Raw genomic sequence first — 19,489 nt, forward strand, 5'->3', positions numbered from 1 at the left:
TTATTTGTTATTTAAAATTATATTATTGATAAATTCATTATTAATTAAAATTAAATTTTTTTATTTCATGGTTTATAATATACTAAATATTATTAAAAAAATATTCAAAATTATCCTATGAAATCAATTTAAAAAAATTCAAGTAATAATTAATTAATATAATATATTCTATAAAATTAATAATTTTATACAATTTAAAGTTTACATATTTAATAATATAATTACTAAAATAAGGAATCATACACTAAATACATAAAAATTATATTTTTTAACGACTAATCAATAATATTTTGTCATTTCTTATTACAAATTTATTAATTGTAACTGTAATTGTAATTTTAATTGTAAAATTAATACAAATTGTAATAACAATTACTACAAACATCTGTATGTAAAACAATATGTTCAATCTTTTTATATTATTCCTGTTTTTTAATAGTATGTATCATGAGGAGTAAAGGTACAAGATATTTCGTCAATTTTTTTTTATTTTATTTTTACTACTTTTTTATTTATGATTATACGCTTACTTGTTCTAACATTTTAATTCTAGTTTTCATACGCATGAAAACATGTACTGTATATCTGTCAATGTTTATGCACATGACGCGTCGGATCAGAGCATCGAGCAATAAATTAATTTTTATGATAATAATTAATGTTTAATTAATATTTGGTTAAAATTCTTATCAATATATATATACAATAATAACATGTTTAATAAAATTATTGTACATACTTAAGGACAACTTGATTGGGTACTAGTAAAAAAAAATTTAAATACTACTATAAAAAATGTGAAATTTAAATAATGAATTAAAAAATATGTTATAATTATGATTTATAAATATGTTAAATAATTGATTATTTTATTCTGTCGATTTAACCATATATTCTATTTTGTTAAATATAATAACCATATATATATTATATGGTACCATGTATACTAAATAAAGTAAATTTATTATTATGAATATATTATGTAAATGTATGTACAGTGAATTTATTAAAATATATTTTATAATCCAATAATAAAAAAATTAGATATTTGCCATATTATTAAGATACAATTACGAAATATTATATTCATTATATTATATATTTTTAGATGTTATTTTTACAATAACCATTTGAAACTGTTAAATATTTTATAAATTATCATTCATTCAATTATTATACGTAATTTCAAAATATACATCAATGTATATTAAACAGATTATAATAAATGTAATAAAATTAAAATCAAAAAATTTCAAAATGTAATTCTTTTACTAATTTTTAAGATAATAATTTTCTCAAATGTTTTTAAATAGAGTGAATTCATTCTTTAATTAATTTTTTATTTAATTTTATTTGTATTTATTAAGAAATTATAATTGCAATTGTAAAAACCCTAAAAATTTAATTTTATATTATATTCAGCTTCTCTTAGAATATTGAATAAAATCATTTTATAATGTTCTAAATCTATAATAATATCATAACAATTTAATAATATATAATTCATAAATTTATTATTGTTACCGTATTATTTAATGTTGATTGAAATATCAAATAAATATTTACTATAATAAATATACAACTTATTACTTAAGCAACTATTATATATTAATGAAACGCGTTAACTCATAAAATGATTACATTAATTATGTTTAACTACTACACAAAACAGGTATAATTTATTTTAATAGTATATTAATTATAAATTCGTAAATATATATGAATTTTAATCATTTATTTTATTGTGGTAGTATATTTTAAGAAATAACTCTGTTAATCAATCAATAATAATAAATTAGATGTTTATTATATAAAATTAAAAATATAGATATTTTTACAAACTTTACTTTTTATGCTGCTGGTTCGAAGATGCCAACAGTTATGTACTCAATCTCGTGACGAGATCTAGTGCACATATTTACATTTCGAGCTCATATAATAAAAGTAGATTATAGAATTAAAATCATTTTGTGCAACAGCGAGATCAGTGTTTAGTTGCATTTCATTCTGAATTCATATATACTTTGTACATTTATTTTTACTCACATTTGATTAAGAAAGTAATCGTGTATTATAGCTTACATTTTATGAAAAATTCAAATCATTGCAATACATAGAAATTATTTTTTTAATATTTTATTAAGTAAACTTAATGAATTTGTAGATAATAGATTAATTTCTCTTATGTATTATTTTTCAAACATAAAAATAATGTATAACAATTTTAAATAATGATTATCAATGTTTGTATAAAACATTTTAAAAACAGATAATAAAATTATAATTAAAACATTTAAATGAGCTTATGATTAATTAATCGCAAAATAAAATTAATAATATATCAAATTTTAATCTACTGGTTGTTTAAGATTTTATATTTAAGGTATAAATATTCTTAAAATAATACTTGCAATCTTCAATTAATTCATTTAAGTTCATATTATATTTAAATTTCAGTGAATTTACTTTTTTAATTAATGTAGATTTATATTTGAAACCAGATTAAAGTTGAATTTTATATACAGTAAGTATCCTCATAATATAATAATAGTAATTTTTGTAAATATAATATTTTATATTGTTATTAATAGAAAATTATTTTATTTTCTTATGAATATCAAGAAGTTATTACTATAAGAAAACTTCAAACAGCAACGAATCAATGTACTATTGATATAATTGTACATTTTTTAATAATAATAATAATACAATTTTTTATTAAGTTTTTTTATAATTTCGAATTTATTATGATAAATGTAACGTAATAAAATGATTTGTGCTGTAAAATGCTAAATATTTATTAAATTACTAAATATTTATCTTTCTAATATGCTTGTGAAGTATTTGCAATACTTTCATATGTAATACATTACAACGTATACTTTTAATTTTTTTAATTAACATTTTTTTCATTGTTTAATTCTAAAAGGTTAATATTAATAAATAAAAATTTTATTTTTTTTTTATTTTTATATGTTAATTTGTAATTTGTAATTTTTAAAATGTAATATGTAAAAAAAATGCAAAATGTAATTTGTAAAATGTAATTAGTAATTTGTAAAACGTAATTTGTAATTTGTAATTAGTAATTTGTAAAATGTAATTTGTAAAAAAAAACTAATTTTCATTTGTAATATATAAGAAAATATTGTATAAAAAATGATTGAAAAACATTAAGATTTAACATTAAGAGTATGATAATTGAAATGAAATTCAAACAATAATCATTTATATTTCATCATAATTGATTTCTAACAAACTTTTACGGAAATATACACAATTGCATTAATAAAAAGGCGAGCTTTTAAGTGTCAGTAATAAGTGAATATTAATTGTGTAAGGTTTACAGTTGTTAATAACTAAGTAAAATTTACACTATTAAAGTGAATAATTGTGATGATAGCTATGTCATTATCATGTCGCTTATATACATTATTATAATATGTTATCGATATATTAAATCCTGAAATATTCAAATTTACTATTTCTTGAATATTATGATTATAATTATATTGATTTAAAATCTGTTTTTATGACTCATTGACTTACTTTTAATATTATGAAAATATTACTAAGGCTACTTTAGAATGTTTTAATATTATTAAAATATGCTGATTAGTTATTAGAATTTATACATATATAAAATTTATACAATTAATAAATGTAAATATTGATATGATTTATATACTGCCATAAACATCACACTTTTTCAAAAAAAATAATACCATATTGTATTACAAGAATAATTTCAAATATTTTTATGAGATTTGATTAATTGGTCTTTAATAAAATTTATAAAATTATATCTTCCCTGATATATATTGCGATTTTTTAATATATTAATTAATATTAATATGTATATTAATATTATATTATATTATATTATTATTTTATATTAATTATAATATATTATATAATATAATTTTATATTATATTATATATATAAAATTAATAACTTAGTTGAATATATCAATTGTTCAATAATGAATAACAAATAAAAAATGTAATACACATATTTATTGTACCTACCTCTTTTGACATTATAGCAGCATTTGTATACTTTAGAAAGTTTGGATATTTATAAACTAAAATATATATCTTTCCAATAAGAAATAATAGATAGAACTTCGACGTTATTTTCGTCACTATTTGTAGCGACCTAATGCGAATGCTTTCGCCGAAGCAAAAGCAGATAGCAAATAAAAAAGGTGGAATGACGAATTAATTATATTATGAATAGATGGTGTTAGGTATCTTTATTCGTAATTGCAAGTTAGACTGCATTCAAAAAATATATTGGAAAAAAATCTGAATTAGTACAATTATATAACAATATTAACATAACCTCTAATTTTAAAATAAGTGTTTGGATATTAGTTTTTAAAGAGTTCAATTGTGGCGATTTATGTGAATATCGAATAAATAATAGCAAATTTTTTAGTGGTAATAAATAATTGTAGAAATTTAATTATTAAAACAGATGAATTTATATTATGAAAAATATCAACTATTTAATATACCAATGAGTAAGTTAGTAGCGTATAATATTAACTTTTTATTTTTTATTTAGCAGTTTATAAAAAATATTCGAATATATTCGTTGGGATCGTTTGGAGTATGACAATATAACTACTTATAAAGTTTTAATTACAAAAAATTTATACACGCAAATTTAAAAAAGTAAAAATATAGAAGATTATCAAGTTAATATATGTAGTAATTAAATTTTTTAAATTATGCTTTTTTTCTGTATTGGAATCAGTACAATAAAAATGATACTTTTATGGATATGCATTGGAAAACATTATATTAAAATAAATTTTCATATTCATTAAAGTTAGAATCTTATACAGAAAAATGAGATGATTGCAATCATTTTTGTAAATTATGAATAAAAATATGAAGGAATATAAAATTAGAATTTTATATCTATAAAATTAGCCAAGTATACATATTAATAGAAATATTAAACACAATTTTTATTAACTAATTCAAAACAATATCGAATTTAAATATATAAAATCGCTAACAAATTGATATAATTTATTAAAAAAAGAAAGCGACTGGAAAAACGTTTTATGATAATGTTCTATTCTGAAACAGTACTAAAAAGATAAACCAGTTTTTAATAAGCATTAAGAACTACATTTATTAAACTAATATAAAAAAAATAGTACTATGTATAACAAAACGTAAACAATACAATATATTCAAATTTAATTTATTCCATAGAGTTTATGAAAAAGATTAAATAATAACTAAAAGAAATTTAATTTATATGATTTATCGCTTATGTGATTAAATTATAAATTTATGAATTTCATTACTTTAATTTTTTACTATAAGACTATATTCTTGTTTCAAAAATAATATGAAAACAATAAAAACATGTTTTTTAAGTGAGCCAAAATTGTCAATTATAATTTTGAAAGTGCTTAATTTTAATGTTAAACATTCAAATATATATTATTGTAAAGACTTTTCTAAGGTGTTTACATGGATTAACAGAAAGTCTTATTAAAGTTCATTATATTATAAATCTTATATTTGAAAGAATACTGTACATTTGTAGATCTGATAGAAAATCTTATATGGAATTATATCATGTTATATCATGGTATAATGAGTATTCAGATTTTAAGTATCAGAAGAGTGATTTGCAAATTTTGGCAAAAATGAGTAAATTATTGCAATCGTAATATATAATTTAAATTATATACATATACAGATACATATTTGAAGGCAATTAAAACTTAATTATTAGTAAGAGTTAAAGTTAGTTAATTAGTAACAGTTAAACTAACTTAGTTATTAATTTACTTTATCTCTACTTATGATAGTAAACTTATGCTAACTTCTGTTTGATAAGACAGTTTCTAGGAAAATAGTAATGTTATTTTGAAATATGAAATAAAACAAAATTACTATTATTTAAATTGTGAAAAGTAAATCATATTATTGATATATTGGAAGACTAATTTACTTTATATAAATCGTATTTATGCTAGAAAATAAATACTCAATTTTATTACAGATTTGATCAAAATTGTCGTAACAAAAAAGATAGTCTTTTAGATTCTTATTTACATTTATTAATAATAAATAAAAATTATTTTAATTAAATTTCATATTAAATATTTAAAATTATTAGTCCACAAGAACTCTAATATAAAAATATAAAGATAATATATACTGATTAGCAGTTGTTGGCAAATTTGTTAATTTACAGTAAGTAAATCTAACAATATAATAATGTAAGAAATCACATAAAGTACGATTAGTAAATTTAACAGCATCCAATTTTACGTATTAATTCATTCATATCGTGAATTTCTCAAACTATGATTGATTAAATTATTGATGGATTATTAAAAAGAATTTGCAAATAACTATAAATTGTATTAATAAATGATATACCCAAAGTTAATACTAAATTATACATAATAATAATTATGAATCATACTCCAATAAAACATTTAATTATGAATCTACTTTTATGTCTTTAACAGAATGTTTCACTGTCTTTCACAAAATTAGGTTTATGCTTTCAGAAAGTTGAGAATAAAGAAATTTCATTATACTATTAATATGTACTTATTTTTTAAATACATTCAAGTGATTGGTTTTGGAAAAATAGCTTCTTTAAAAGAAAGTATTCAAAAATAAGTAAATAGATATAAGAAAAATTGATTTCAGATAATACCGACACAGCATTGATTAAAAACATCAACATTATGGTAAAAATTAATTTTGTTTAACTGTGCAATCCTATTTTTTTGTTAAAAATCTATTTAAAATGATATTCATACGATTTGATATACTTAACACACGACTTGATATGATAATATTTAATTTGAAATCGTTTTTTACTATTACATAATTAAAAATTTTAGATTATTTAAAAGATTAGACGATATAAATATAGTAATTTAACGTGCATTAAATAAATAAAGTAAAAGCTATATAAAAATTTTAATTGAAATCAAACAAGCAATTGGAATTGAGATTAAAATTTGTATAATAAAAAACTTTTTCTATAATAATATGTCATAAATAAAATAATTACAATTTTTAATATTGAAATTCATAAATGTAACGAGTTATAAATATGCCACTTACACGTTTAAAATGTGATAAATATTATAAGAAAAAATTAAAAACATAACATTGAGATTTCCTGAAATTTTAATCATTAAACACAACGCTATCTATTTTTTTCAATGATTTAGATCCCTTATCAATGCAAGCGTTAAATAATGCTCTTTCTGTTTTCAGTGAAAAAGAACAGAAAAATATCTTTCAAATCCGAAAAAAGGAAATATAATAATAATATTTATAAGCTCATCTTTCAGTTTTTTCATTTTTCTGATTCAGCTGTTGTAAACGAAATCGTGATCTTTTGCATCTGATTTTTCTATTTTTTTTTGATTTTTTTTTTTTTTTTTTTTTTGAAAAAGAAAAGCATTGTATCTTACTATTAGTGTCTGATTTATTCAGCATTTTTTAAAAACTTTATTATAACCAAAATACTAAACGTTTGATTCAAGAATATTTGTAATTGTTTTGAATATTTATTATGCAGAAAGTTTATTACGAATAAATATACATGAAGACTTTTTTAACACAAACATTTACTACTTGAATGCTTAAATTAAAATAAAATTTTTATTATTGCGACATTCAATACTAAAATCTAAAATTAGAAGAAGAAAATAAGAATGTATATATTTATTCTATTTTCATAATTTGTTGAACATTATTTAAAAACATTTAAAAACATTTAAACACATTATTTAACTTAAGTAAATATTTATTTATTATATATTATTAAATAAAATATTGAAAATTAAATGTTAAATAATTATTTACTACTTTTTAAACCATTTTTTCAATCATACATTTATAAAATTAAAATTAACTTGAAAATAAAATTTCAATAATTATTTTGCACCAATTAAAAGAATTATTAAATTTATTCAAATTTATTTATTTATATAAATTTATATATATTCAATATTTTATAGTATTATTTAAAATTATATACAAAAAAACTTTAAATAATTTATATTCTTTTATATTCTATTATACTCTATTTTTCTGTATAACATTTTTATAATTTTTCTAACTAATGAAGTTTGATTTATATATTTCAAAATTTACAAACTAATATTGCACAAAATCTTGATATATAAATGTGAGTAAATTTTATGATATATATATTTGTTCTATAGCATCCTTAGTGCAAAGTAGAAACTTAACAAATAGTTAATAAACATTACATGCCTTCTATTTATACAAATAAATATTTACACAGATATAAAGAAATGTTAAATATTTACCGGATATTAAATTTATTAATAAAAACGGTAATATTATATGTTTTTATGCTATTATAGTATTATTATAGTATAATATATATTGATTATAATATTAATATTATAATATTATTATAATTATAGTATTGTAAGGTATTGTTTAATCAATTACTCTTATTAATTAGATTACTGTTTTAAGGCTTTGAAAAACATTCAATATAATGGTATTAGTAAATCTTTTTATTTTTTAAATGATTAAAATATAAGTTAAAAAATCTTGAATCAAGAGGTATATTGCATGTATGATTTTACTCAACATTATTGAACATAATATAATAATTTATAGATGCAAAATTAAGTAAATGTAAATATATATAAAATATATTTAGAAACAAGTTGAAATATGGACAGTATAAACAATTATAGTTAAAAACGACCAAGAATGCAGAAACTGTAAGCAAAGAGAAAGAGAGAGAGAGAGAGAATCTTTTTGCCTTCGGTCGTAATCGAGTTGCACGTGCTGTTTGCGGATTTGTACTGAGCGCAAGGCCCCTCATCATCATCTTCATCATTATCATTATCATCTCAGTGTACAGCATGTTTGCTCTACGGCAAGGCTTCGCAACTTCGACGCCAACTCAGCAAGCAAACAAAATGAGAACAGTTGGAAAGAAGCCCGTTATTACCAGGTTATTACTTAAGTATTGGCGAAGCAACCAAATAAACCAAGAGAAAGACGGTCGGCTTGAATAAAAAATTCATTCTTCACTCGACTGAAACACTCTTTATTACCTACTCATCTTAGTGCATATTTTTTCTTCACCGCCTTCTTCTCATTTCGACTTCTTTTTGTCTTTTCGTCCATGTTTACATCTCGAGAATTTGGTTTTTCAGTTGAACAGGGATATTACCAAAGTGCCCCGAAGAGCTTAAAGTTCTAAAGACGTAAAGCCTTAATGCGTGCATCAATTTTGAAAAAAGAGTAATTGCTGATAAAATATATTAAATACTCTCTTTTCCTCTCTACATATCTGTCTAGCTCAAACCGAATAGTTATTATGTACTCGAGAAATTAAAAATATTTTACAAATTTTATTACAATTGATATTTTTTTCTAATTTTTAAAAACTGTTGATTAATGTTTATAAAAAAATTTTTTAACATTTTTGTATTATATTATAAAATAATTATATAAAATTCAAAATTTCTAAAAAATATCAGCAATAATATATTATATATTTAATTATACAAAAATCTATACATTAAAATAAATATGAAATTCCATAAAATATTATCTTATATCTGTTACAAAAAGGTAAAAGTTTTTAAAATGTATTTTTCAAAAATAAATGTTTGTATTCATAAAAGTTGGAATATTTTTAAAATACATCTTATAACATTACGAAGTAATTTTATGTTTTTATTATTTAAAATATTCCCCTTAATTAATCTCTATTTCTACATGTACGTATGTTAGCATTTAATTTTCTAATATATCTAATAACTTACCACTAATATACACCTATAGACACATAAATCCATTTTTAATAAAATTTCAAAACATTTATCTCCTCAGAATACTTCAGCTATAGGACAACTGAAAATCCTGTTATAATCTTTCAGTTCAAACTTTCAGTTAGATAATTCAAGAAAGTCAAAGTTAATTCAACATAATCGGTTTGTTAAATTATTTACAAAAACATAGTGGATAATGAACTACTGGTAAACCAACTTTTTAAAATAATTTGAGAGTTTTATGAGTTTAGTGTATTATAAGTTACAAGTTCAATAGTGTTAATTATACACGCGCGAATATATATTGCATACAATTTTGTTAAACTATTTTTCAATAGTAATATTTAACTTATTAAGCATCGTTTGTTGCAGAATTAGAGAATAATCCTTTTATAAATAATTTACTCAATTTATTGTTGGTTTAATAAATTAATTTAATAGATGATTTATAATTAATTAATTAAATACTTTTTTTAACATTTATATGTGGCTGGATAAATGTTAAAACATTTATACATATTATTTTTGTACTCATTATTATTAATAATCAATATTAATTATTTATAATTATAGTTTTAGAAAATAGTTATTTTATTTTTAATGCAGTTCATTTATATACTTACCCCGAATTATTTTATTTTATCAACAACTTTACTTCGTATAGATATTTGATAGCAATCCTTTTTTGGTGATTTTTTGAATATAGTAATGTTACGCATTGAATAACTTATGAATTTAAGAGATTATATGATTTAATTGTAAACGTTTTATAAAGAATAATTATTGATGAGGTAATTTTTAATAATGTTATTATAAATTTTGATGAGACAATGAATTTCGTATTAAATTATTGTTGTATTCAATCACATGTTAGTATTTATACTAAATTAATTTAATTAATTTATTATAGTTACAAATTTATTATAGTTGAATTAAAATATATATATTATTATGTAACAGTTGATCATTAATGCGTACATACAAATTCCCTATATTTTTTTATTTGCTAACTTTTTATTTGTAATACTATTTTGTATTTATTGTATTTGTATTGTATATTGTATATTGTACAAATTTATTGTAAAACTAATGAAATTTTATACATTTTTTCTTATTTAATTTTATATGTTTTTAATCAATATTGAATTGGTATTTGTAAATATATAAATTATGATATAATTCTTAAAAAAAAATTGTAATTTGCAAACTTATATATTGCAACCTTTATAAGTAATTAAGACAATTTGAAAAATCAAATATCATAATTATATCCACATAATTAAATATCTGCATTTAAATCAGTTGGGTCAAAATTTGTATGTTCATACAAATTATTTACTTTAATATACATGTCCTATTGAAATAGCTAAGACAGTATACATTTATCCATACATTTTTTATGATAAAGAAAATTTTACAACGATAAAACAAATAGTACTGAAATAGTATTGAAATTATAATTTTTTAAATTAGTCTCTCATTTTCATTAGTAATATTTTGCCATGCTTATTACGATAATTAATCGAATATTTTATATTCACTCTTAAAGTCGATCGATCCATATTTTAAATATTGTTTTATCATATTCAGTTACTTTAAGCTTATTTATGTTATTTTTATTGAGTAGTATACGGTAAATGTATGTTTAGATAGAAGTATTTCATTACATACATACGTAATAATTTTTTATCGCAGCTATTATATACTCGTTGTAATATAATAAATTGAATTTTTTGGAGGAATAATGAAAAATTCTAGTAGTTCAATGTAATAAAATAAAAATATCTAAAATGCAGGTATTATAATTTGTTAATAATTTGAATAATATTCTTTTATGTATACAGTATTTTTTTAATCCTCGTGAACAGCCTCAAAATTTTTTCATAATACTAAAAGAAAATTTTGTTTTAATAGAGATTTTATTACATTTTAAAAATAATTGATATAAGAATAGATAATAGTTTTTTATAGCATATATACTTAGATATATATATACTTAAAAATAATTTATTTATACAGAGAAAACAACAGAGTAAATTCTATCTAAAGTCTAGTAATTTATAATTATTAAAAGTACTTCAGACAAATAGTAAATTACTTAATATTCGCCTTGATATAAACTATATAAAGGTAATAATGTGTAGCAGAAAGTATTCTCATACTCACTGTTGTAGGTAGTAACCATTCAAATAACACATTCTTTTATTAACAACACAATTACAGAAAATACTATTAGTAACATAGCTGCACGCAAATTGATCTCTTTAAAAAAGAAGTATAGATACGTACACTAGACACAAGGCTACGTACACAAGGATCACTTTGCGCTATAAAGTTAGGCAAAATAAATACAAATTCTCATTAATTTTATTTTTTCGAATTGGAATACTTGCGTTTGCATCTGTATTCTAATAAATCATAATCCAATTTCAAGCCTAAGATATCAATCGCATCGCACACACATTCGATCATGTTTCACTCTCTTTGGAAATTCGCCGTGCAATAGGTGTACAAGATGCCATTCCAATTCTTCATCTTTTTCACTCTCTCTTATTTCTTAATTTTTTTTTTTTGTCACCGTATCAATTAATTATTTATCTATTATATATTTCAATATTTTGATTGATCTTTCGATTTGTTTCAATATTATGTTTTCAGTTTTTCCATATAATCATATTTCATTTTATTTAAGTAGATATTATTAAATAGTTTTGAATAAATTGTGCTTTAAATTTGTAATATTTTGATAAATTTGAAATATCTGCAACAGTGTTAGTATTATGCTATATATTATGTAATTATTTTTTAGAAAATAAAAAATGTTTTAGATATTTTTTATAGAAATTTATTAAAGTACTAAATATTTTTATAAATTTTCAATAATTATTTCATTACATATATGGTATACGGTTACGATGTATTTACTAATTTTTTTTAAGGCAACGTACCACATCTTTACTTAATTAGCTATCAATAAATATATATTAATACTATTTTTGCAATAACAAACAAAAATAAGATTATATTATGGTTTACTTACATTTATTTACAAGATTTTCAATATTCAAAATAGATATTTAACATCCACTTAAAAATAAATTATTAATGAATTTAAAGATTTATTCTTACATATTTTTGTTATGTTGAATATACTGTATTTACAGTATTTAATAATATATATCTTTCACATCTTGTAAAAATAAGAATAACACCTTTCTTTGAATCTTTTTCGTCCAATTATGAGTACCTTCGACTTACTTCTTTTTCCACTCACTCCATAATCTTCTAATTCTCTTGTTCTTTCGCTTTTGGTACACAAGATTTATAAAGTAAACACTGTGTTGCACCCTGTAATCATTGAATCTATGATATTATGCTTTTTATCATCCACTTCCTCTCAACTCTTCCTTCACAATCGTTATCTAATAACCGATCATTGTGATCTTATACTTCGGAGTACAACTATACCGTACTTAGTCTGCAGTTTCCAATGAATAAAATAATAGGTCACGCAAAAATTATTTAAAAAGTACAGTCTCCATATTTAAAAAACAAGTAATCATAACTATTTATTGTTACTAAGAAATTAAAACTTTTATATTATCTATAATTGCACTTATCTTTTTTATTATATATTCTTTTATAAACTTTTATGAATAATCATAATTAATGTTTTCAGAAAAAGATTTTAATTGTAATGATTGAATTGAATTTCATAGTGTTATTATACCAACATGATACCGCGCTGTACTGTATTGTACTATCTAAATTCTATTACTATACTATACTTTAGATTTCTGGACTGTGCTAAATAATACTATATTGTTTGTATATATCTACATCCTGCAAAACTATATTATACTTTAGTTTATTATAATATAATGTGTTATATTATTTTGTACTGTAATTCGATGTACTATTTTGTATATTTATATAATTATAATACTGTGCATAATTATGCTTGATTGTAATATACTGTCATTCTTTGCTATACTTTACAAAACTATAGTATATTGTAATGTTTTTCACTATAGTATATATATTTATTATACAGTAAAATACCACAATATATTACATAACATTACTATAACATATTGTACTAGAATTCGGAATTAAAATATTTATAATTAAAATATTGTGCTGTATTTATCTATATTCCTTCACGTGCAATCAATACTGGATTACTGTATTAACCTACATAATCCTGTATTATATTGCATTATTTATTATATACTATATCATTATTATATTATATTATTTACGGTATTAGATACATAGCAATACATATTTAATATGTAAATCAAAAAAATGTCCGGTATTATAAAAAACCTTTGAAAAGAAATATAAATAAAATTTAGTTTTAGTCTTCATTGAATTTGTTAAAATTTTTATATTGAAAAATAAAATATAGAGCAGTTTAAAAATATTTTTTAAATATTTGGAATTTAAAACTAGAACTTTTAATATATTTTTTAACTTACTGTATTTTGAAAAATACAAATTTTTTATTAAAAATTTTTGTTAATATTATTATTAACATATTTATATGGCATAAATATAAAAAAATCGAAATATTGCAGAAATTTTATTTGGATTTAAGTATAAACCCGATCAACACAAATCTATTTAAAAATATTCCAATTTTGCTAATGCCACATAAATTAATCAGTCAAAATTTAATAAATTATTTGTTAGAATACTTTACATATCTATATTCTTATTATTATATACACGTTTATTAGACAAAATATTATAAAATTTATTATATTATATTTCATAATAAATCTGTTCATACTTTATCTTGAATTATTTATGTAAATGGAATAAATTATCAATAATATAATACAATTAACAAAAAATTTTAATATTGAAAAATAATTGTTTTATTTTATTTATTCATTTATTTCTTTTTGTTTGTCAAAAATGTAATACTTAAAGGGGAGAGAAAATATATACAAAAAAAAAATTATAATACTAATGTATAAATCTAGAAAAAAGTATATAACCTTGTCAAGTATTTTTTCCTAATAATTTTATATTGTCAAATTTATTTTAATTAAATGGAATGTTTAATTTGAATTATTTTACTATTGCATACGCAATAACCATACTAATGTATGATACATTATTTCACTATCTGATATATTATACTATAGTACTTATTATATATTTTAAGATTTATAGATTTATTATAAAAATGGAAAAGAAAAAATAATCGAAAATCAATATGTTATTGATTATAATGTTATAAACTAAGGCGAGAATCAAGATTGACTCAAGCATAGGAGAAAAACATTTGCATGCCTATAATAAATGTTGCTTGAAAATGACATCAGTTAATCTATGAGTTTTAGACTTAAACAAATAAATTCTTAATTTCTTGTACATTTAAATAATTGGTACACCTAAATAGTTTATTTAAATGTCGTCATTAATGATTTCAATAACCTATAATCATATTGGACGTATCGGAGTATACCTACATACAAAAAAAATGTAAAATAGAGAATATGAAGGGAAAATTCATTATTAAAAAAAATTCACATTCTGTACTAAATGTTAAATTCTAGTGTTGTATCAGTACGCGCTGTATAATTAATCAAAATACTAATTAAATAATGATTATACATAAAATACATTTGTAAAATAGGTAGAAGAAATTTTTATTTAATTTATTACTATAGTCTTTACTATTTACTTTTAAATAGTATGTTGAGAATGTTTTAGTATTAATATCTATTAGTATAAAAGAATTTATGAAATAGAAAAATATATCACTATATACTGTATTAACATGTGTCTTCATTCTTAAATAAAGTTTTGTAATTCTAATTATAAAAAACAAAAGAATTGTACATACAGGAGTATGTAAAAAACAAAGAAAAGTAGATATAATAGCCTAATAAATAGATCTAAACAAAATTCTTGTAATTTAATATGACATAATAATAAGTTATAACTTATTTAAAGAAAAATAATATAATTTAAACAATTATGTATATGAATATATTACTCAATAATTTTTTTGTAGACTCTTATCGATGTTTTGAAATAACTCACTTTACGTATAAATAAGATATTAAAGTTTCTGGAAATAAATTGCATTGCATTATATTGTATGTTATTTTTATAATTATTTATGAATGTTTATCATTTATTAATAAAAATTTTAGTTTACTTCAAGGTTAACTAAGTACTCATAAAAAATAGTATTAATAATTTTAATATTAAAGTAAAATACCAATCAATTGTTAAAGATAATACCTTTTCAATTTAATTACGTACTAAACAATTTATATTAATATATATCAAATACATTATTTCTTTATAACAAAATAAATATATTACCAGTGAATTAAAATACGTAACATACAGAAAATATGGTTTCAGATTATTTACATTCTTACCCCAATTTATACTCTTACTTGTAAGTTCTAATTTTCAGAGTGACCTTCCAAAATATATATATAAAATGCATACATTTATGAATATATATAGTGATTAGTTCATTCAATAATAAAATATATTTTTTAAATGAACTTGTATAGATTTTAATAAATACCTAATGTTTGTATTTTTGGGATAAATTATGTAAACCTATAGCTAAGAATATATGATTTTTCCATTTTTAATAAAAAGCAGTTTCTTTAGATAATATTGGATTGTTTTTTTTCTTTACTAATTTTTTTTGTATGGTCTGTTACGTTTATGTACTTTTTTTATAATTCTCTGAATATATGTTCTAATAATTTTTTCTTTTCTTTTTATTTCATTTTTACTTACTTTATACAATTTATATAGGTATTTTAAAAATATTATTATAGAAGTTTATTATATAGGCTTACACTATATATAATAAATATCAATATTATAATTTTATCTTAACATATTTATATCTTTTATCTATTAATTCAACGTCGTGCTTATTTTATGAAGGCCCATATGCCTTTTTGAAACATACTCCTGCACGAATAGTGAAGATTTTAGTTATCTATTTTTTCAATCGTTATTTCTGGTATCCATGTTTCAGTATATTACTACTTTTTGATGTTTTTAAGAAACCACCTGTTAACGATATCATTCTTCAACAAATGTTCTCTTATATTAAGATGTCCAAGTTCATTAATGACAAGTATATTCAACCTTAATGCTGTCAAATATGTTATTTCTCTTTATGATCATTTCATTATCCTGCTCCTTAAATTATTCACTTCCAATCCATTATTTGAATTTTATAAAAATAGTAAATTAAGTTCTTAACGAAAGCATTTTCTTCCCTTATATAATAATTTTCTACAAGGTCTCCCAATATATGTATATATGTATATATATATATGTTAGGAATACATATATTTATACTCTTAATAATATTTATTAATTTATAGTATATACTACATGAAGTTTATTAATCAACCTAGACCTCAACATTTACATAAATAAAAGATCTGTTTACTGATTATTTAAGTTAATGATACTTTTAATTATTTTAATGATGCAATAATTAATATAAAAAAATTCACGAATGACACAAAAGTAAAAGAACTAGAAATTATTACATTAATATTATCTAATTCAACTTCTTAAATTCATTTGTCTCATTAATTTTTAATCAATTTGTAATAAAAATAATAAATTACGGTGTTAAAAAGTTCTTCAGTAACCCAAAATTAGTACTTATGTATACATTCTATTTAGTGAATAATAGTAGCACTATTTCCTAATAGTAATTAAAATAATATATAGAAATTCTTTTATATTATTTTTAGAAAAAGCGAATAGTGCCTCTGTGTGAAGAATGCGGAACTCAGATCTAAACATATTTATTAGCTCTCCAAAAATTCTCAGTAGGTAATAAAAAGTAATAAGAACGGTATAAATAAATAAAACGATAATTCTATGGATTATAATCTTTAAACAAAAAAATATAACAGTGTCATTATTTTTCACTAAAAAATTTGGTTTTATTTATACTAAATTTATTATAATATAAATTTCAACCATTTACATAAATTGTTTTGCAGATAAAAATAAAAACATTAAAATTTCAAATATTTACATACACAAATATGATTTTAATTTAATTTTAATTCAGAAATATATAAAATAATATATTTTTTAACTATTTTTTAAAGTACAGAGCTATAATTATTTTAAGTTCACTATTTTCAATAAATATAAAAATATAAATATTATTACTTATTTAGATTTTTGTAAAATTTCATATTGAATATTCGCAAACATGTGCAAACCAATAAATTTCGATCTTCATTACGCATGACCCAAATTGATATACTCTAATTTTCTTAATTTTTAATAGTTTCTTTTTGGCCGCTTCCGTGGCCTGATTCTAGATGAAATTAAATTTATGATGGTTCAATGAGTATTTTATTAAAAATATATTTAATAAATAATTAGAAACATAATCAATTACTGAATTTATGAAGTGTATTATTCTGTATAAATGGCAGATATTTCATATAAATTAAAAACAATTCATAATAAAATTCTTGCAGCCTCAGCTGTACGGTCATTGGTAATTAATAATTTATGATTATTTTTTAAGGTCAATACCTCCATTTACATATGCACATCAATATTAATATCTATATATTTTTAAGGAAGATCAGTGTATTCAACCACATCTTATAGCAGTAAGCAAACATCAACCTATCGAAGCAATAATTACTGCTTATGAGGTTGGTCAAAGACATTTTGGAGAAAATTATATAAATGAATTATCAAAAAAAGCTAATAGTAATAAAATCTTGGAAAAATGTTTAGATATTAAGTGGCATTTAATTGGACATGTTCAAACCAATAATATAAATAAACTTTTAAAAGTTCCAAATCTTGATGTAATTGAAACGGTTAATTCTGAAAAAATTGCAATTGCACTTAATAATGCTTGGGAAAAGTTTCGAAAAATTGAGAATTCCAAATTAAAAATAATGATTCAAGTTAATACTAGTAAAGAATTAGGTTTGTTAAAAAAAGGTTCCAATATTCAAATAGAAAAAATAAAATTTCTATTTATTATAATTAATAAGAATTTCTTTTTTTTTTAGCTAAAAGTGGTTGTGATATCAATAATGTATCATCTGTGGTTAAATATATATTAGATAAATGTCCTTGTTTACAATTTTTAGGATTGATGACAATTGGTAAATTTGGTTATGATTTATCTAAAGGACCAAATCCAGATTTTCTGACTTTAAAGAAATGCAAAGATAAAATTTGTGATGAATTGAGTATACATCCAAGACATGTTAAATTGTCTATGGGAATGTCTGCAGATTTTGAACATGCTGTAAGTTTTAATAATTCATATTTAATTGGGAAGTATCTTATCACAATGAAAATAAAATATTTATTTAATCTATCTTCTCACATTAAAATAAGTAAAGAGCTAGCAAATATATTAAAAATAATGAAAATCTTTTAGATTGAAATTGGTAGTTCTTATATAAGAGTTGGAACTGCTATTTTTGGAGAAAGACCAGCAACTACTACAAACTAAAGAAGGCTATTATAGAAAATGAAAATATTTTTAAAATAAATTACTATAAAGGCATATGTGTACCAATAAAAAAATATTAATATGTTTATAATAAAAAATTTATACTTTACTTTATAAAAGCTAAGAACCACTGTCAAAAGTA

The 19,489-nt window shown here is 20.1% G+C and overlaps 1 protein-coding gene across 1 annotated transcript; it reads left to right on the plus strand.

Annotated features, from left to right (window-relative positions):
* Window positions 1–18,196: 18,196 nt before the first annotated feature.
* On the plus strand, window positions 18,197–19,414 carry LOC105361553 (proline synthase co-transcribed bacterial homolog protein). The gene is made up of 4 exons (XM_011498775.1): window positions 18,197–18,363; window positions 18,449–18,809; window positions 18,896–19,137; window positions 19,273–19,414. The coding sequence occupies exons 1-4, from the start codon at window positions 18,292–18,294 to the stop codon at window positions 19,345–19,347; spliced, it is 750 nt and encodes a 249-aa protein (XP_011497077.1). The 5' UTR covers window positions 18,197–18,291; the 3' UTR covers window positions 19,348–19,414.
* Window positions 19,415–19,489: the final 75 nt, after the last annotated feature.

The sequence above is a fragment of the Ceratosolen solmsi genome, unplaced genomic scaffold, assembly GCF_000503995.2.
Source record: "Ceratosolen solmsi marchali unplaced genomic scaffold, CerSol_1.0 scaffold30, whole genome shotgun sequence".
NCBI classification, from domain to species: Eukaryota; Metazoa; Arthropoda; class Insecta; order Hymenoptera; family Agaonidae; genus Ceratosolen; species Ceratosolen solmsi.